Source organism: Mus musculus, chromosome 7, assembly GCF_000001635.26.
Source record: "Mus musculus strain C57BL/6J chromosome 7, GRCm38.p6 C57BL/6J".
In the NCBI taxonomy this organism is placed as follows: Eukaryota; Metazoa; Chordata; class Mammalia; order Rodentia; family Muridae; genus Mus; species Mus musculus.
This window is the reverse complement of record NC_000073.6, coordinates 3828461-3850089: the sequence shown is the minus strand read 5'-3', so window position 1 is coordinate 3850089 and position 21629 is coordinate 3828461. Positions and strand designations below refer to the sequence as shown.

General features: G+C 43.0%; 1 protein-coding gene across 5 annotated transcripts; it reads left to right on the top strand.

Annotated features, from left to right (window-relative positions):
- Nucleotides 1-4985: 4985 nt before the first annotated feature.
- On the top strand, nucleotides 4986-13282 carry Pira2 (paired-Ig-like receptor A2). 5 transcript variants are annotated; one of them, XM_017322040.2, is made up of 10 exons: nucleotides 4990-5100; nucleotides 5255-5290; nucleotides 5472-5756; nucleotides 5904-6209; nucleotides 7368-7652; nucleotides 7779-8087; nucleotides 8315-8611; nucleotides 8901-9173; nucleotides 9406-9456; nucleotides 11751-13282. In XM_017322040.2, the coding sequence occupies exons 1-10, from the start codon at nucleotides 5067-5069 to the stop codon at nucleotides 11885-11887; spliced, it is 2013 nt and encodes a 670-aa protein (XP_017177529.1). In that variant the 5' UTR covers nucleotides 4990-5066; the 3' UTR covers nucleotides 11888-13282. The 5 variants fall into 5 exon arrangements, with proteins under 5 accessions (XP_017177530.1, XP_017177529.1, XP_006539688.1 ...); NM_001379689.1 differs by having other exon boundaries at nucleotides 5039-5100; nucleotides 5907-6209; nucleotides 8871-9173; nucleotides 11751-13280; NM_011089.2 differs by having other exon boundaries at nucleotides 5039-5100; nucleotides 8871-9173; nucleotides 11751-13280.
- The last annotated feature ends 8347 nt before the right edge of the window (nucleotides 13283-21629 follow it).

Here is a 21629-nt window from a genome sequence, read left to right as displayed (position 1 = left end):
AGTATCTAAAGCCCATAAACGCCCAATACAGACTAAACCCAGCATGGGGATGGAAAATGATGATCCCACCCTTAGGTGGTGAGCTATTGGAACCTGAGAGCTCCTGCAAAGAGAGAGTCAGTTATCACTAATGGTGTGGCCGGTTATATAAGGACAGCACAAAGTGGACTGAGTGGAAGAAGGGAAGAGCAGATAGTTAGGAGTAAAGGAAGGGCACTAGATGGGGAAAGAGCTTGGAAGAGAGTTGAATCAAACCACACGGCTTAATATTTTAAACAACTGATTGCTAAAATGAGGAAGAAAGAGAGAGTTGGTATTCCAGCAAAGATTGATAGCAGATACGAACTTAAATTTCAGTGAGATTTGGAGTAATGCACTTGGTACACCAGAAGGAAAAAATGGCTGTCAGGGGACCAAAAACAAAAAAACAAACAAACAAAAAAACAAAACAAACAAAAAAACAAAAAAAAATCAAGCAATTGGCAAAAGATACTGTCATGAAGATTGACTCAGAAATAGAGAAGCAGTCCAATGGTTAAGAGGACTGATTGCTCTTGCAGAGGGCCTGAGTTCAAGCCCAAGTACCTGTACTGTGCTCACAATAAGTTGAGACCCAGGAAATCAAGTGATCTCTTCTGAACACAACATATGCAAGGCAAACACATATTGCACACACACACGAAAGCAAAATACTCATACCTGTAAATTAAATAGATCTAAAATGAAATTTTTAAAATATAAACACCCACACAAAACATGCGGAAGAGACAGATAGCAAGATGATTCAGACCACTCTAACCACTTTGATATTAAACAGAATATCTAGCCAGAATATCAATAAGGCATCAGCAAACACCACAAGCACAACTTCAGACCAAGTGCTCCATTATACAAAAAGCCTCCAAGACACAAAGATTCCACAACAATCTCCAGGACAGGCCACTGCAGGTCACTGGACAGGTCTCTGGATTAAGAAATGAGCTCAGCTGGGCAGTGGTGGCACACACCTTTAATCCCAGCACTTGGGAGGCAGAGGCAGGTGGATTTCTGAGTTTGAGGCCACCCTGATCTACAAAGTGAGTTCCAGGACAACCAGGGCTATACAGAGAAACCCTGTCTCCAAAAATGAAAAAAAAAGAAAGAAAGAAAGAAAGAAAGAAAGAAAGAAAGAAAGAAAGAAAGAAAGAAAGAAATGAGCTCAGCTGGGCAGTGTTGGATCACACCTTTAATCCCAGCACTTGGGATGCAGATGCAGGTGGATTTCTAAGTTCCAGGCCAGCCTCATCTACAGAGTGAGTTCCAGGACACCCAGGGCTATACAGAGAAACCTTGTCTCCCAAACCTCCCCACCCAGAAGAAGAAGAGAAAGAAGGGCTGGAGAGATGGCTCAGCGGCTAAGAGCACTGACTGCTCTTCCAAAGGTCCTGAGTTCAAATACCAGCAACCACATGGTGCCTCACAACCATCTGTAATGGGGTCTGACTCCCTCTTCTGGTGTGTCTGAAGACAGCTACAGTGTACTCATATAAATAAAATCTTTTAAAAAAAAAAAAAAAGAAGAGAAAGAAGAGGAAGAAGAGGAAGAAGAGGAAGAAGAGGAAGAAGAAGAAGAAGAAGAAGAAGAAGAAGAAGAAGAAGAAGAAGAAGAAGAAGAAGAAGAAGAAGAAGAAGAAGAAGAGGAAGAGGAAGAGGAAGAAGAAGAAGAAGAAGAAGAAGAAGAAGAAGAAGAAGAAGAAGAAGAAGAAGAAGAAGAAGAAGAAGAAGAAGAAGAAGAAGAAGAAGAAGAAGAGAAGGAGGAGGAGGAGAAGGAGAAGGAGAAAGAGGAGAAGGAGAAGAAGAGCTCACATCAGAAGAACCTCAGCCAGAAAGAGAAAAAAAATACACACGTTTATGAACTGAAAGGGGGAAATAAGAACTCTCATGGGATTGAACAGCAAATTTCCAAACCAGAAGTTCAGGGGAAGAAACAAAAATACATTCAGGTTAGTAAGGAGGGTAAGCTGGTGAACAGGGTAAGGAAAAGGGAAGATGTGGGGATAAAGACTCAATCAACACACAGTATACACAGGAATGGAATTCATACAGACTTAAAATAGTAAACACAGGAGTCAGTGTGGTGGCCCACATCTCTCATCCCTGCACTTTTGAACCATAGGGAGGAGACCTCTATGAAGGTCAGTTTAGACTGGTCTACACAACCAGGTCCAAGTCAACCAGGACGACATAGCCAGGGACTGTCTCCATACAACCACAAAGATAACTAAACCCATCAGCATAGGGAAAAAGATAGTAGAGAAAAAATTAAAACACCAAACATTGAAACCTACAGAGTAAATTTGGCTTGTACCTCGCAGGTAGAGTATGTGCTTAGAACACTGGAGGCTGTTCCACCAATTCCTAATGAAAAATAAACAAGAAAAATGCAATTTTCCTGAGCTCTTTCTTTTGAACTGTGCCACTGTGCAGATACAAACATGTCAATATTTGGGAGGCACTGCAGGGCAAGTCAGTCATTTTTGAAGTTGAACTCAGAGACACCACTGAGGAAGTCAAGACTGAGACCCAGGACCAAGAAGTCATGTCAACAAAACTCTAGCAGCTGCCGGTACTTCCCACCAGCAGATGGAGAAAGATAAAACCCTGGATGACTACAACATCCAAAAATATTGTCTTAGTCAGGGTTTTACTGCTGTGAACAGACACCATGACCAAGGCAACATTTAATTGGGGCTGGCTTACAGGTTCAGAGGTTCAGTCCATTATCATCAAGGTGGGAGCATGGCAGTATCCAGGCAGGCATGGCGCAGGCAGAGCTGAGAGTTCTATATCTTCATCCAAAGGCTGCTAGTGGAAGACTGACTTCCAGGCAACTAGGGTGAGGATCTTATACCCACACCTCAGTGACACCCATTCCAACCAGGTCACACCTATTCCAACAAGACCACAACTTCAGATGGCACCACTCCCTGGTCCAAGGATATACAAACCATCACAAAGATAACCCAGCAGTTGGTGCTGGGCCTGTGTGGTGGCATCCTCGACCAACCCCAAAGCTACCTTCTCAAGTTTACAACTGCAACACAATGATACAGTGGTGCTCACAAATACTGCCCATGCCTGCACCACTGTGTGTGGAACTTCAACAAGAACCATGGCAACCATCTTACCAAAAGCAATCTACAGATTCAATGCAGTCCCCATCAAAATTCCAACTTGATTCTTCATAGATTACGAAAGGGCAATTCTCAAATTCATCTAGAATAACAAAAAAACCTAGGATAGCAAAAAGGACTCTTAACAATAAAAGAATTTCTTTGGAAATCACCATCCCTGACCTCAATCTATACTATAGAGCAATAGTGATAAAAACTGCATGGAATTGGTACAGATACAGACAGGTACATCAATGAGGTAAAATTGAAGACCCAGAAATGAACCCACACAGCTATGGTTACTTGATCTTTGACAAAGGAACTAAAACTATCCAGGGGAAAAAAGACAGCATTTTCAACAAATGGTTCTGGTTCAACTCGCAGTCTGCATGTAGAAGAATGCAGATCGATCCATTTTTATCTCCTTGTACAAAGCTCAAGTCCAAGTGGATCAAGGACCTCCACCTAAAACCAGATATGCTGAATCTAATATAAGAAAATGTGTGGAAGAACCTCAAATTCATAGGCTGGCATGACCACCCAGTTCTCCCTGAGTCTAGACCACCAACTAAGGAGTGTACCTGGAGGAATCCATGGCTGAAGGTACATATGTAGCAGAGAATGGACTATCTGAGAGCAATGGGAGGGAAGACTGCTTTGATGGCCCAGAGTAGGGGGATGTTTGAGCAGTGGGCGAGAGTGTGGAGGGGTGAGGGGCACTCTCATACAGGCAAAAAGAATGGGGAGGCCATATGTAGGATAGGGGGTTGGTAAAGGGAGTAACAGGAAGTGGGATATCATTTGCGATGTAAACAAATGGAATGATTAATAAAAAAAGAATTATGGTCCTATTCGTACAACTACAACCTGTATCCCAAGAAACTCAAATGAACTTGAACCTGTGTGGACCACTAACCCCATGACAATATAATTTGTTGAATAAGCAGAAGGATTTAGGAAAACAATGATGGTAAGTGTTAGGACAGTGATGTGGCTCAGTGTCTGCTGCCAAAATAAGACCTGGCTCTATACAGGAGAAATCCAGGGCCAAGAAGTGGGAGTGGGTGGGTGGGAGAGTGGGTGAGGGAGCAGGTAGGGGACTTTTGGGATAGCATTGGGAATGTAAATGAAAAAATATCTAATTAAAAGAAAAAAAAGCTCAGCCAAAATAAATAAATGAATGAATAAATAAAGTAGAACTAAACCAAAAAAAAAAAAAAAAGATCTGACTCTGTTGACAGAATCCACACTGGACGAAGAAAACTGATTGCTAAAGTTGTATTCTGACCTCCATACATGTGCTTTGACACACATGCATATGTATATACAAACAAACATAGAGACACAAAAACAAACACTAAAAAATGAATAGAAATATGTACCCTTAAAATTGGAAGGGAAAACATAAACATAATAAAAACAAAAAACAAATTGTAATGCCCAGTCTTAATGCATCACTTGAGACTAAAAAGAAAAAGCTGTAAATCTCACTCCAGGCAGATCCTTCTCAGAAACATCAAAACTGTTGAAAAGAAAGAAATAGTTCACATAAAACAATGAGGAACAAAGAAAACCACATTTACATTTTTACTGTTGTGTGAAATGTTCACACATGTTTGCTACAATATGGCCATGACAGTAATGTGCACAGGTGAGGCAGACACTGGTGGGCTGAGGAAACGCCATCTGTGTAAGACCTAATGGCAGAGGGTCGACTGCCTGGCCTAGTCACACCATTGAGGAAGTCAGAGCATGGTCCTGAGGAGGGCAGTTCCTCTTTCTGTGGGGCTGCTGATATATGACCATGTCATGGGGACTGCCCTGCCTCCAGAGCCACACCCTGTACACAATCCCTTCAGAAAGGCTCTGTAGCTCTGCCCTCAAGCACAGTTGGAGCCACTGAGGGGAGATGCCATGTCCTGCACCTTCACAGCCCTGCTCTGTCTTGGTGAGATGTGAAGAGGGGGAGGGAATACTGAGGTCTGGAAATGATCATGGCCTGTAGACCAGCACTCACCCAAAAGGAAACCTCAGGGTCTCAGATGTTTCTGCAGACTTGCTCAGCCTTGGGGACAAATCTCTTACAAAGAACTCTCTTCCAGGACTGACTCTGAGCCTCTGGATCCCAGTGCTGACAGGTGAGTGTGTCTGCAGCTGACCTGAAATGCTCTTTTCTTCATATCCAGGAGCCATGCCTGGGCTGTAATGGTGGAAAACACCACCTGTGTGTGAGTCCTGTGGGTGGCAGGAAGGCCATGGGGTTAAGGACTGCAATCTGAGTGTGTTTGTCCTGTGTCCTAGTTGCTCTGTTACTTGCAGGGTCCCTCCCTAAGCCTATCCTCAGAGTACAGCCAGACTCTGTGGTCTCCAGGAGGACTAAGGTGACCTTCTTGTGTGAGGAGACAATTGGAGCCAATGAGTACCGCCTCTATAAAGATGGAAAGCTATATAAAACCGTAACAAAGAACAAACAGAAGCCAGCAAACAAGGCTGAATTCTCATTCTCAAATGTAGACCTGAGTAATGCAGGTCAATATGAATGTTCCTACAGCACCCAGTATAAATCATCAGGCTACAGTGACCCCCTGAAGCTGGTGGTGACAGGTGAGAGACACACAGGATCCTAGGCCTCAGGTTATAACTGTCCAGACTTGGCTCTGTTAACAGGAATGCCCACCCTCACTGTGGGAACCTCAGAGCCAAGGAGAATGAGGCCTGCGGACATTTAACTGACTCCTCCTTCTCTCCTAGAAGACTACTGGACACCCAGCCTTTCAGCCCAGGCCAGCCCAGTGGTAACTTCAGGAGGGTATGTCACCCTCCAGTGTGAGTCCTGGCCGAGCTATGACAGGTTCATTTTGACTGTAGCAGGACCACAGAAGTTCTCATGGACACAAGACTCACAGTATAACTACTCTACACGGAAGAACCACGCCCTGTTCTCTGTGGGCCCTGTGACCCCCAACCAGAGATGGATATTCAGATGTTACAGTTATGACAGGAATAGACCATATGTGTTCTCAGCTCCAAGTGAATCCGTGGAGCTCCTGGTCTCAGGTGAGGAACCTCAGCCTTCCATAGAATGATACTGAAATCATACAGGTTTCAGAGACCACTTGATGTGCGGTGTATCCAGGTGGGGATCCAGGGCTCTTTTGAACTTTGACACAGAGCACAGGAAACAGTGAGTCCAAGACTCACAGTGACAGTCAAGCCCAGAGTGCCCATTAGGGAGATGATGCTTTATGAGGGCTTCGGTTACTCTGGATCAGCTGTAGCACCATCCACCAGAGCTCCGAGATTCTGGAATAACAGAGAGAGGAAGGATGATGGTAGCTAGAGAGGTTGAGGATACCCGGAGGACACGCCCTGGAGAACACAGAATCAACTAAGCAGGAATCCTGAGGGCTCACAGAGCCTGCACGGGTGTACCCTAGGACCTCTGCGTACATGCTGTGACTGCTCCAAATGATAACATTTTTTATAACCCGGTATAGTGGTCCACGCCTTTAATCCCTGCACTCGGAAGGCAGAGGCAGGCAGATTTCTGATTTTGAGGCCAGCCTGGTCTACAGAGTGAGTTCCAGGACAGCCAGGGCTATACAGAGAAACCCTGTCTCGAAAAACCAAAAATAGAAAACCATACAAAAAAAACAAAAACAAAAAACATTTTTTTAGTGGTAGGGGGATTTTATTTCACTGTGTAGTTCTAACTTATTTACCTGGAACTCATTCTGTAGATCAGGCTATCCACCAAGTCAGAAATCCACCAGCCTCTGCCTCCTTTGTACGCAGATTAAATGTGTGTTCCAGAAGCACCTGGCTTGCTTCAGTTTTTTATAGGACTCCTAACAGTAGGAGTGGGGATCTCTCTGACACTTTTGCCTACACAAGGGATCTTTGTGCTCCTACTGGCTTGCCTTGTCCAGTGCTAATATGAGGGTGTGGGCCTAGTGTTCTTCCATCTTTTTATGCCATATTCAGCCCATATCACTAAAAAGCCTTCTCTTCTCTGAAATAGAGGAGCAGTGAATCTGGGAGAGAAGGGAGGTGGGGAGGACTGTGTCATATCAGGGAGGAGGGAAGAATGGGAAGTTGTCTTCTGGTGAATTGTATGGGAGAAGGATGAAAACGACAAAGGCAACATCTTCTGGTGGGACATTCTCTGTGCCACTTTCCAACACACCCATGTGCTTCACTCTGACTTCTATGTAGGTAATCTCCAAAAACCAACCATCAAGGCTGAACCAGGATCTGTGATCACCTCCAAAAGAGCAATGACCATCTGGTGTCAGGGGAACCTGGATGCAGAAGTATATTTTCTGCATAATGAGAAAAGCCAAAAAACACAGAGCACACAGACCCTACAGGAGCCTGGGAACAAGGGCAGGTTCTTCATCCCTTCTGTGACACAACAACATGCAGGGCAATATCGCTGTTATTGTTACAGCTCAGCTGGTTGGTCACAGCCCAGTGACACCCTGGAGCTGGTGGTGACAGGTGAGGGGACAGTCAGATTCTCAACCCCAGGCTCTGCTCCTAGGAGTCTTCCCTTCCCACAAAGTATTGCAAGAGAACACTGGGACGGTGTGAGAGCATGTAAGAGACGGCTTCCTTCTCTCCTAGGAATCTATGAATACTATGAACCCAGGCTGTCAGTACTGCCCAGCCCTGTGGTGACAGCAGGAGGGAACATGACACTCCACTGTGCCTCAGACTTTCACTACGATAAATTCATTCTCACCAAGGAAGATAAGAAATTCACCAGCTCACTGGACACAGAGCATATATCTTCTAGTAGACAGTACCGAGCCCTGTTTATTATAGGACCCACAACCCCAACCCACACAGGGACATTCAGATGTTATGGTTACTACAAGAATGCCCCACAGCTGTGGTCAGTACCTAGTGCTCTTCAACAAATACTCATCTCAGGTAAGTCCCCACTATCATTCTCCAAACATTTTCTGAGACCCCAAGCCCTTTGCCATAGGCCTGCCCCTCTGCTGAGTTGCAGGTAGAGAAGGACAAAATGGAGAGCCTTTGTTCTTGAACACTGCCCTGACTGGGGAGAAGAGGGGACATGCACAAAGGCAGGAGAGGAGGGCAAAGGTGTTTGGTAAGAATAAAACCTCAGTCTCTAGCTGTCACCTTCCCTCTAGGGCTGTCCAAGAAGCCCTCTCTGCTGACTCACCAAGGCCATACCCTGGACCCTGGAATGACCCTCACCCTGCAGTGTTTCTCTGACATCAACTATGACAGATATGCTCTGCACAAGGTGGGGAGAGCTGACATCATGCAGCACTCTAGCCAGCAGACTGACACTGGCTTCTCTGTGGCCAACTTCACACTGGGCTATGTGAGTAGCTCCACTGGAGGCCAATACAGATGCTATGGTGCACACAACCTCTCCTCTGAGTGGTCAGCCTCCAGTGAGCCCCTGGACATCCTGATCACAGGTGAGTAACTTAACAGACTCAATCAGGAACCTAGCCTCTGCTCAGGCTCTAATGGGGTGGGGCGGGGAGGGGGGGGCTGGAGAGCTTATGGCCAGCATGGACACAGGAATCCTAAGCAGGAGTAGACACAAGAAGATGAGAACAGGAGTTGAGCTCAGTCAGAGAAAAGAGACAGAGGCCCAGGTTCTCAGGGTGGAGTCATGTGTGATTGGAGCTCAGAACAAGGAAGCTAGCCTCTCATCATGCCTCTTCTCTTTAGGACAGCTCCCTCTCACTCCTTCCCTCTCAGTGCAGCCTAACCACACAGTGCACTCAGGAGAGACCGTGAGCCTGCTGTGTTGGTCAATGGACTCTGTGGATACTTTCATTCTGTCCAAGGAGGGATCAGCCCAGCAACCCCTGCGACTAAAATCAAAGTCCCATGATCAGCAGTCCCAGGCAGAATTCTCCATGAGTGCTGTGACCTCCCATCTCTCAGGCACCTACAGGTGCTATGGAGCTCAAGACTCATCTTTCTACCTCTTGTCATCTGCCAGTGCCCCTGTGGAGCTCACAGTCTCAGGTAAGGTGATCCTGACTTCTCAGAGTGACTTACAATTAACACTGTATCAGGGCTCTTACTGGGGTGGGATTAAGGGCACAAAAGGAATGGTTAGACATAAGGCACATTCGTCAGCACATAACAGGATACCAGCAATGACCCTTCATGTAATGTTCACTCACTGTGACAAGTTAGGAGGGCATATGTAGGGGAAACAGCAGGAAGAACATCATCTTCTTGTTCTGTTTCCTAGAAACCATTGAATCCTCCACCTGGTCTCCCAAAAGGCCCATCCCACCAATTCGTAAGTATCACACATATCTTTGTAGGAAAAGTGCTACAAACACAGGCAGCCTAAAAACCAGCTCCTGTTAATGACACTTCTCATTTCTCAGTCATGTCAGCTTGGGAGTATCAAAGACCAGCAAATATCCTAAAAGAGAAACCAGAGGCTGGGGCTTAACTGTTGGGCTACAGAAGGTAGCATCCAAAGAGAGGCATTGAGCCTCCACTTGGATGATGAGACAGCTGGGTAAGATTGTGAGCAAAGAACCTAGAAAGTCACCTCCCCATAATATCCCTAAGAAACAAACATTTCCCCTGCACAGAATCTGTCCCGGGATTACTAACAAAGACTCTGTTGGAATGTAGGCTCAGATGGGTAAAGCTGCTTATATCCTGATAAAGCTGCAGCTGGAGGTCCTACTTGGACAGTCCCTTCCATTGCTGGGCTGCTCCTTCTCTGAGTATGAATGGGAGAAGCCTGGTTCACGTGTCTGTGTATTTTTGGTGATGATTGAAGCTGTTACCTCTCCTGATAGAGGAGATCCCCAGAACTTGATTCTGCAGTCAGTCTAGCCCACAGTCTACTGATGCATGGCAAGGGTGGGTCAAATAGCCATGGTGGGGGACTCAGGCTCCTTCAGTCTAGCTCATGGGGCATAATTCTAAGATCCTCTATGAGTCTGTGACATCCACCCTTAGGAGCATCTTCAGGTGCTATACATACCTATCTTCCAATGTGTTGTCATACAGCACTGACTCTGCAGTTCATGGTCAAAGGAAAGAAAATCTAGATCTTTCTGAGATAAAGGGGTGTCTCAGTATTTTCCATTTACAATAAATATTAGCGAGCATAGGGTTTAAAAGCTGCAGAGTGTCAGTCAGATGGGTATTCACCCTCATGAGGGTGCGAGGCAACCTGAATCATTCTAGGGATGCCCCCTGATAATGGAATCCGAAGATTTCATGTAGTTAGAAAAAACCATTTTGGGGAGGCCACAGACATATATAGGATCCTATGCAGGGACTGGTTCCCATTGCCAACCTCTTCTCCTCACTCTCAAATAAACAATATTCACAGGATCCCTGTCAGACCCTCGCTCTCAGTGTAGCCATGGCCTATGGTGCCTCTGGGAGAGGTGTAATAATTACAAAGCCTGTTGAAATCTGATGAAAACAGATTCAAATCCATACCTAATCCATGTCAGACAGAATTCTCTATGATATCTAGAACATAGCAATATTCCCATTAAGGAAAACAAAATCCAAATGTTACAATTGATACCTATTGCTCTGTGAAGTCTGCAACCTTTATCTTGTGAGTGAAATATAGAAGTTGTGACTGTACAATTCATACTTCACTGAGCAGTGACAGCTACGAATGTCTTAATCTAGGCCTTGGTACACCTGTCTGAAAAAGAGAGGGTTTGGAGATGGGACCTCCAGGGACTCTTTAACCTTGACCCTGGGATCTTCTAAAGTGATGGAGAACCTTCACCACTCTCTTCTCACAGTGGGACACATACTGTTGTTGCCATAACTTTTGCTTCTAAAGCCAAGAAAAGTGAGAGTCATATCAGTCAGTCTTAGGATCTACGCTTAACATGCACTAGTCCTGGTATTGAGGGACTCTAAGGGAAAATCCCAGTGGATTAACATCCAGTCTCCTTTTTTTGTTTGTTTGTTTGTTTTTTGATTGTTTTTTTACACACAGAGAGAGAGAGAGACAGAGACAGAGAGAGAGACAGAGACAGAGACAGAGACAGAGACAGAGAGATCAAAAGTAAGGTCAGATCAAGGGAGAAATGGAAGAGAAATGGAACGTGACAAGGGAACCAACACTCACTAAAAAAACACACTGAGAATCTGATTCTGTACAACCTCTGATGTCTGGTCTCACTAGTATGTAATTGGTTTTCTATTAGCACAATGTCTGAAGAATTTGGTAAGAATAAGAGAGGGGAACCAGCTATATAACAAGAACCATTCATCCCAGAACTCTATAAGCTTATATGGTGAAAATGATGGGCATCTCTGATAAATGATAGAGTGGAACTCAGAAGAAACACTAAGGTCGATTAAGTACAGATACATCCTGCTCCTCTTCTTCTACTATTCTTAGGACCAGCTGAGAACATCTGTTCATGCTAGAACATGTCCAAAACCTAGGCAGTTGAATAAAGACAATTTCAAGTCATAGCACTGGAAAGAGTACAACATTGTCCTCCCCAAGGACAGCAAGGGCTCTGGTTGGATGCTTAGTTAGGAAACTTTGACCATCCCTAACTTCTGTAACTTCTGTATCTAACTCCACAGCCACAGAGAACAAGGATCACACAATGGAGAATCTCATCAGGATGGGGATGGCAGTCCTGGTCCTCATCGTCCTTTCGATTCTAGCCACTGAGGCTTGGCGAAGCCATAGACAGACCCACCCTGCAGCTGGGAACTAATCTAAAGAAAAAAGAATGCATCTTCAATGTTCTACACTCTGGGAAATAAAGCTGATGACCCAAAGTTTTCTGTCAAAAGAAAAAAAAAATCCTGTTGTGGTATTGAGGAACTGTTGTAAGAATGTCTAGGAAGCAAAAGTTTGGGGTTCAGAGGGAAGTGGAAGTGTCATAATGAGGTGCTTCCTCAATAAATGAATTACTGTCCCTCCACATACTGGGAGCCTTTGTTTCCTGAACCCACACTCTTCTGAGCCCATAAAGTGAGGGAATAGGCTGTCCCACCTGCCTGGAATATCTTTCACCTGTGAATTGTATTTTTCTGTATTACTTTATGGGATGTATTCATTCACATTTAAAGGCCTCTGTCATCTTTATGAATTGTATTTAAGGACAGTTCCTTGTATGTGTGTGAGTGTGCATATACAGGAGGGTCGGGTGTATGTATTAGCCTACTGCCATTGTGTGTTCTTTCAGGCAACTTGGTGGGCAGGGGCTTGGGAGACAAAGGCTTAGTTGATGTTCCTTGTGGCAGCAGACCTCCTGGAAAGCATGCAGTCCTTGGGGTAGGAAATGGAGTACTCAGTGTAGGTTATTGCTCTTTCCTAAGTTTTCAGGGGAGTTGGCAGGACAGGGCTTGGTGAGGAGACGCTTACCTGGTGTCCCTTAGGACGGCAGCCCTCTGAGTAATCAGGCAGGGTTGTGGCTGCTACTATTTTTTAAAGAAACAAACCAATAAAATGACTCCTGGGTCAATGTCTTGCTCAGCATCCTCCTGCAGGAGATGGGAACTTATGCAGATACCCACAACTGAACACTGCAGAGAAAGATCTGAAAATACTGAATCCTGAATGGGTAAATACTTGCAAAAGAACATTTAGTTTTTCTAACAAGTCACACTGGTACACAAAGCACACTGAAGGGCAGGTCTCATGCCCAGCGGTACGTGGCCAACACTAAATGAACTCACTGGTATTTTCGAAGTCTGTGCTTATAATGCTTGTCTGTTACTTATATATTATGATGACCTGTCATGTGCTTTTAGACGACTTCAGGGAATTCATAATGTATATGTATAAAAAAAAATCACAGTACTAGACACCTCACAAATATACAGTTCTATTTACCAAGGATTCCTGTATAATTAGCAAAAAGATTTTCATTGTTTTCTTCTTCCATTTTTCCATTCTGTGTGACTACTTACATTATTGTGCCTAATGTCATTTCACTGTGAATTTCATTTTTTAAGTTTTTGTGATTTAAATGCATTTATACATCAAATGTATTAGTAATGAGTACTTTGAGAATCATATAATACATAAAACTTTGTTCAACTTTTATATTCATATCCTTTCATATCCTAAACTATCATTAATAAATATTTAATACTATCTATAACTGAGGATTCTGCATCTAATGTTGAAATATAAATTGATTCAAAACATACAAAATATTCTTTGGGAGTTAAGCATAGTAAAAAAGCATAAAATATTAAAAATGAGTTATTAAGAAATATATTCAAAAGCCCTGATATGATACAGTGAGGGAGTATTTAAAAGGCATTATATATCTGTTTACATTTTCTAACAGTTTACTAAAAAAAAGATTATCAGTGTTTCTAAGAGGTAAATTATATTATCAGTAACTATAGTTTAAAAAATTCAAAATATGTCTCTAGCTGCATATGTATCAGAAGATGGCATAGTCGGCCATCATTGGAAAGAGAGACCCACTGGTCTTGCAAACTTATATGCCTCAGTACAGGGGAACGCCAGGGCCAAGAAGTGGGAGTTGGTGGGTAGGGGAGTTGGGGGGGGAGGATATGGGGGACTTTTGGGATAGCATTGGAAACGTAAATGAAGAAAAATACCTAGTGAAAAATAAAAATAAAAAAATTTCAAAATATCAAAAACTCTTTGAAGTTAAACAGTAAGAAAATGTTAATTGTAAGCACAGGGAGAAAAAATATCAACAAGATTTCCATGATGTTGGTAGAACATGATTTTAATATTTTCAACTGTTAATATTCAACAAACAGAATAATTTTTAAGATGTACTTCATTGTTATGTCTCTCTTTTTCTTTCTGATTTTATTAGTTTGGAATTTCCTCTGTGCCCTCTGGTTAGTTTGACTAATGGTTTATCAACCTTGTTGATTTTCTCAAAGACCCAGCTTCTGGTTTTGTTGATTCTGTGTATTCTTCTTTTTATTTCTATTTGGTTCATTTCAGCCCTAAATTTGATTATTTCCTTCTGTCTACTCCTCTTGTGTGTATTTGCTTCTTTTTCTTGTAGACCTTTCAGATGTGCTGTCATCCTGCTCCTGTAAGTTCTCTTTAGTTTCTTTTTGGAGGCACACTTAGAGCTATGAGTTTTCCTCTTAACACAGCTTTCATTGTGTCCCATAAGGTATGATGTGTCTTCACTTTCATTAAATTCTAAAAAACCTTTAATTTCTTTATTTTTCCTTCTTCAGAGTCCATGTGCATGTGTGCTTTTGGTTGTTTTCATTGGTATTTAAGACCAGGCTTATTCAGTGATGATCTGATAGGATGCATGAGATTATGTCAATGTTCTTGTATCTGTTGAGGCCTGTTTGTGACTAGTTATATTGTCATTTGTGAAGAAAGTACCATGAGGTGCTGAGAAGAAGGTGCTGAGAAGGTATATTCTTTTGCTTTAGGATTAAGTGTTCTATAAATATCTCTTAGATCCATTTGGTTCATAACTTGTGTACTTTCCCGGTGTCTCTGTTTAGTTTGTGTTTCCATGATCTGTCCATTGCTGAGAGTGGAGTGTGGAAGTCTCCCATTATTATTCTATGGGGTGCAATGTGTGCCTTGAACTTTAGTAATGTTTCTTTTATAAATGTGGGTGCCCTTGCAATTGGGGCATAAATGTTAAGAATTGAGAATTCATCTTGGTAGATTAATTCTTTAACCAGTATAAAATGTCCTTCCTTTTTTGATAACTGTTGGATGAAAGTTAATTTTATTCGATATCAGATTGGCTACTCCAGCTTGTATCTTGGGACCATTTGCTTGGAAAATTGTTTTCCAACCTATTACTCTAAGGTAGTGTCTGTCTTTGTCACTGAGGTGCATTTCCTGTATGCATCAAAATGCTGGGTCCTGTTTACATATCCAGTCTGTTAGTCTATGTCTCTTTATTGGGGAATTGAATCCATTCATGCTAAGAGATATTAAGGAAAAGTGATTGTTGTTTTTGTTGTTAGAGATGGAAGTATGTTTGTGTGGCTATCTTCTTTTGGGTTTGTTGAAAGATTATTTTCTTGCTTTTTCTAGGGTGTAGTTTCCCTCCTTGTGTTGGTGTTTTCCATCTATTATCCTTTGTAGGGCTGGATTTATGGAAAGATATTCTGTAAATTTGGTTTTCTCATGGAATATCTTAGTTTCTCCCTCTATGGTAATTTAGACTTTTGCTGGGTTTATAGGAAGGACAGGCTCCAATCACATATATTGAGGGCAGCAAGCACTTGAGATAATCAGATGGCAGAAGGCAAGCATAAGAACAGAAGCAACAGAAACCAAGGTTACTTGGCATCATCAGAACCAAACTCTCCCACCATAGCAAGTCCTGGATACACCATCACACCAGAAAAGCAAGACATGGATCTAAAGTCATTTCTCATGATGATGATGGACAACTTTAAGAAGGAAATACAGGAAAACACAGGTAAACAGCTAGAAGCCCTTAAAGAGGAAACACACAAATCCCTTAAAAAGTTATAGGAAAACACTACCAAACAGTTGAAAGAATTGAGCAAAACCATCCAGGATCTAAAAATGGAAGTAGAAACAATAAAGAAAACCCAAAGGGAGACAATTCTGGAGATAGAAATCCTAGGAAAGAAATCAGGAACCATAGATGTGAGCATCAGCAACAGAATACAAGAGATGGAAGAGAGAATCTCAGGTGCAGAAGATTCTATAGAAACCATGGGCACAACAATCAAAGAAAATGCCAAATGCAAAAAGATCCTAACTCGCCGGGCAGTGGTGGTGCACGCCTTTAATTCCAGAACTTGGGAGGCAGAGGCAGGTGGATTTCTGAGTTCAAGGCCAGCCTGGTCTACAAAGTGAGTTCCAGGACAGCCAGGACTACACAGAGAAACCCTGTCTCAAAAAAATAGACTAAGACATACAGGAAATAGACTAACAGACTGGATAAGTAAACATGAACCAGCATTTTGCTGCATACAGGAAATGCATATCAGTATCAAACACTACCTCAGAATAAAGGGCTGGAAAAAAAATTTCCAAACAAATGGTCCCAAGAAACAAATGGAAGTAGCCATTCTAATATCAAATAAAATCGATGTTCAACCAAAAGTCATCAAAAAAGATAAGGAAGGATACTTCATACTCATCAGAGGAAAATCTACCAAGAACTCTCAGTTCTGAGCACCTATGCCCCAAATGCAAGGGCACCCAGAATTTTCAACTGAGTAATACCAAATGGCTGACAAGCACCTAAAGAAATGGTCAACATCCTTAGTCATCAGGGAAATGTAAATCAAAATAACCCACTTTAAAAATTCCATTTCACAACAGTCAGAATAGCTAAGACCAAAAATTAAGGTGAGAGCCAATGCTGGCAAAGATGTGGAGAAAGAGGAACATTCTCCCATTGCTGGTGGGATTTCAACTACCCTGGAAATCAGTTTAGCACCTCCTCAGAAAATTGGACATAATACTACCTGAGGATCCAGCAATACCACTCCTGGGAATATACCCAAAAGATGTTTCAACTTGTAATAAGGACACATGCTCCACTATGTTCATGGCAGTCTTATTTATAATAGCCAGAAGCTGGAAAGAACCCAGATGCCCCTCAACAGAGGAATGGATATAGAAAATGTGGTACATTTACACAATGGAGTACTACTCAGCTGTTAAAAACAACGAATTCATGAAATTCTTACACAAATGGATGGAATTAGAAAATATCATCCTGAATGAGGTAACCCAATCACAAAAGAACACACATGATATGCACTCACTGATAAGTGGATATGAGCCCAGAAGCTCAGGATACCTAAAAAAAATGCAGGGACAAAATGGAACAGAGACTGTAGGTAAGACCATCCAGTGACTGGTCCACCTTGGTAACAATTCCATACACAGGCATCAAACCCTGACACTATTACTGATGCCATATTGTGCTTTCAGACAGGAGCTTAGCAAGATTACCCTTTGAGAGTCTCTACCAGCAGCTGACTGAAACAGATGCAGTTACTTACAGCCATCGATTGGACTGGGGTAAGGCACCCCAATGGAAGAGTTAAGTGCAGGACTGGGGATACTGAAGGGAATGGAAACCCCATAGGAAGAACAACCGTGTCAACAAACCTAGATCCCTAGGCACTCTGGTGAGTCTGAAGACAGCTACAGTGTACGTAAGTATCATAATAAATAAATCTTGGGCCAGAGCAAGCAGGGACTGAGCCAGTGGTGTTGACCAGAGCAGGCAGGGCTGACTGGATTGAGCAGAGGTCCAAAGTTCAATTCCCAACAACCACATGAAGACTCACAACCATCTGTACAGCTACAGTGTACTCGTATACATAAAATAAATAAATACATCATTAAGAGAGAGAGAGAGAAGATTGGCCAAAATAAACATGGAGCAGAGATTGAGGGATGGCCAAGCAATGATTGACCTAACATGGCTACGTATTTGTAGGTCACCTAGATCAAGCATGGTTTGGTTGATGGTCCATTTTCTCTGCGTCCACATGGGCCCAACATAGTTAACTTTATAGGTCTTCTTTGAGGTGTTCTTGTCCCCTGTCACTACCTTAATCTTACTTCCCACTCTTACACAAGACTCTCTGAGCTCCGTCTATTGTTTGGCTGTGTAGATCCATCCCAAGGGAGAGAAATGACTGCTGACACTATTAAGGATATTCTGCCGTGTCTAAAGACTGGACTGTAAAATAACTGTCTTCTAAGAAGCTTAATCCAGAGGCAGGAGGATTTCTGAGTTCGAGGCCAGCCTGATCTACAAAGTGAGTTCCAGGACAGCCAGGGCTATACAGAGAAACCCTGTCTCGGGGGGGGGGGGGGGGGCTTAATTCAGCAGCAGATAAAATAGACGCAGAGACTGACAGCCAAACAAAAGGCAGAGCTTGGGGAGTCCAGAGAAAGAGTAAGGGGAACAATCAAGGGAGGCAGAGGGGTCAAGGACATCACAAGGACACCTACAGAGTCAAATAACATGACCCAGTGGGAGCTCACAGAAACCGAACCATGGAAGAGCAATCATGCTTGGGATGAACCTAGGCCTTACACATATGTAGCACATGTGCACCTTGAACTTCACGTGAGTACCCTAGCAATTGGGGTGGCAGCTGTCTGGGTCTCTTGCCTGTCTTTGGATCCCTCAGTGAGAGAGGATGCACTTAGTCCTGCAAACAAATCGATGTGCTACATTGGGTTGTTTCTCATGGGTTAGGGGCTGCTCTTATCAGAGCAGAAGGGGGGAGGGGATTGGGAAGATGGGACTGTCAGACTGGGATAAGAAGAGAAAAAGGAACAACAGTGGACCCATATAGGGAATATGTTAGTTAGTGAATTATAAAAAATGATACTATCTCTATCAATTGTGTCATGACAAGAGTGTTCTTAGGAGAGAAAAGAGCCTTACCTAGTCAATCATGGAACAAGAGGAGGCGTTTCTTGTGTCCAAGGAGAGAAACAATACCCTGAACTAAATATTAGCCAGTAGCTCACCATGGCAAGTAAGAGGGATGATGCACATGATCAACATAGGTTTTATTCCAAAAGGTAAGGTTGATCTATGAAAGGAAACCTCTCATAGTGCTCTCAGTCTCCCTGTGCCTGTGCATCTGAGTGTGCATGTGCGTGTATGTGTTGGACTTTCACTCACAGACAAATGAAAATGGGTTCCCTCTAATAGATGAAGAACCATGATGAAATCAAATATTTACAATGAGGATTTGCACTCAAGTGGAGAAACAGAATCCACACCCTTCCCAAAACAATGAAATATTAGAGTGTGGATGCAAAAGAAGTCACACAAAAACACAGCCCACCTTCAAGACACAGCCACTTAGATGTGGCTCGAGGCTGAGGAAAATTCAGGAGAGAAACCCGAATTTTACCAGCATGAAGCAACAGGAGTCATCCTCACCTGCAAAAACTCATATAGACAATAGGATTGTAGGTCTGACACAACAGAGTCCATCTCACTATGTGCTCAGAGAATGTGGGGTGGGGAGGTAACATCAATGGGGCAATGTGGGAGAGCAAGCATGACACAATGCCCTAAGGAGTTCATATCCACCAACAAGAGAGAAGTCTCTGCCAGCTTTCTGCATCTGACAAATCAGTACTACATATGAGGTGACTCAGTGAGGAGAGGCCATGTATGGCTAAAAGTCATCTGAGGCAAGTTCCTCACATGGAGATCATCTAACCAGGAGAGGGCAGCATCTCTTCCTGCCTATGGGGAGGATGGTGTGACTGACCTCACAGTACAATGCCATAACTCATCACATACTGTCAGGTCAAGAAAAACAGCTGGCCAGAAAAGAGACACCACAGTCATCTGACACACAGGGCATGACAGTTCCCAAGGTTCATGAAATAGAGACTGGGTCAGAAATGGCACTTTACAATAGGATGTAATGCAAAACTTGGGGTATGCCTCCGCTGTGAGAGCTTTATAGAAAATATATTAATCATTAATTCTTGGAAGGCAAACAGAGGCATAAAATGTTGTTAACATTGTCCATCACATACTGTAGAGAACTTTTAGTTGTTGTTGTTGTTGCTGTTGTTGTTTTGGGAAAAGGTAGAATATATCGTGGGCTGATTCAAACTTATTGCATAATGACCTCTACTACTAAGTACATCTGTCGGGAGCTGAAATCACACAGATGAGCAACTACATCAGATTCATGCAGAGCTGGATATAAAACCCAGGCCTCTGAGGAAACCAATTAAGTACTTTAACAACTTATCTCTTCTCTAATTTGATAGAGGGCATGTATAGACAGCCACATAATAAGCAAGTGTGTACATTTTCTAGGCTCAGTAATGAAAGGGGAAAATACAAAGTAACCTCTATCTCATCACACTATGAGATAACCAGGACACATGTTACTCCTGGGCCCATCCTTCAAAGTGATGCGGAGTTAGAAGATTTCCCTCAGAGAACACAGTCTTAGCACAGGATCATTACAAACGTGGAGGCTGAGAAATCCTAAGACCTAGAGATGACGGATGACTACAGGAAGGCTCTTCTCTGAGCGTGCTGAAAGCTTGCAGAGATGAGCTCACAGAGCTGGCATAGTATCTAAAGTCCCATAAACGCCCAATACAGACTAAACCCAGCATGGGGATGGAAAATGAGAGATCCCACCCTTAGGTGTGAGCTATTGGAACCTGAGAGCTCCTGGAAAGAGAGTGTCAGTTTTCACTAAGGGTGTGGCCAGTTATATAAGGACAGCACAAACTGGACTGAATGGAAGAAGGGAGGAGCAGATAGTTAGGAGAGAAGGAAGGGCACTGGACTGGGAAAGAGCTTGGGAGAGAGTTGAATTAAACCACATGGCTTAATATTTTAAACCACTGATTGCTAAAATGAGGAAGAAAGAGAGAGCTGGTATTCCAGCAAAGATTGATAGCAGATACAAACTTAAATTTCAGTGAGATTTGGAGTAATGCACTTGGTACACCAGAAGGAAAAAATGGCTGTCTGAGGACCAAAAACAAAAAAACAAACAAACAAACAAACAAACAACAACAACAAAAAATCAAGCAAATGACTAAAGATACTGTCATGAAGATTGACTCAGAAATAGAGAAGCAGCCCAATGGTTAAGGCACTGATTGCTCTGGCAGAGGGCCTGAGCTCAAACCCAAGCACCTGTATTGTGATTCACAAAAAGTTGAGACCCAGGGAATCCAGTGATCTCTTCTGAACACAACATATACAAGGCAAGCACATGTTGCACACACACAAACACACACACATATGAAAGCAAAATACTCATACCTGTAAATTAAATAGATCTAAAATGAAAATTTTAAAACATAAACACCCACACAAAACATGCAGGAAGAGACAGATAACAAGATGATTCAGACCACTCTAACCACTTTGACATTAAACAGAATATCTAGCCAGAATATCAATAAGGCATCAGCAAACACCACAAGCACAACTTCAGACCAAGTGCTCCATTATGCAAAAAGCCTCCAAGCTCCATTATGCAAAAAGCCTCCAAGACACAAAGATTCCACAACAATCTCCAGGACAGGCCACTGCAGGTCACTGGACAGGTCTCTGGATTGAGAAATGAGCTCAGCTGGGCAGTGGTGGCACACACCTTTAATCCCAGCACCTGAGAGGCAGAGGCAGGAGGATTGCTGAGTTTGAGGCCACCCTGATCTACAAAGTGAGTTCCAGGACAGCCAGGGCTATACAGAGAAACCCTGTCTCCAAAAATGAAAAAAAAAAAAAAAGAAAAGAAAAGAAATGAGCTCAGCTGGGAAGTTTTGGAGCACACCTTTAATCCCAGCACTTTGGATGCAGATGCAGGTGGATTTCTAAGTTCCAGGCCAGCCTCATCTACAGAGTGCGTTCCAGGACACCCAGGGCTATAGAGAGAAACCTTGTCTCCCAAACCTCCCCACCCAGGAAGAGAAGGAGAAGGAAAAGAAGAAGAAGAAGAAGAAGAAGAGGAAGAAGAAGA

Excerpts from the sequence above, each read along its gene's own strand:
- Pira2 (NM_011089.2), top strand. The coding sequence starts at position 5,067 with ATGTCCTGCACCTTCACAGCCCTGCTCTGTCTTG. Across the intron at positions 5,757-5,903 it reads CCTGAAGCTGGTGGTGACAG|AAGACTACTGGACACCCAGC; the intron begins GTGAGAGACACA and ends CTTCTCTCCTAG. Across the intron at positions 6,210-7,367 it reads CGTGGAGCTCCTGGTCTCAG|GTAATCTCCAAAAACCAACC; the intron begins GTGAGGAACCTC and ends ACTTCTATGTAG.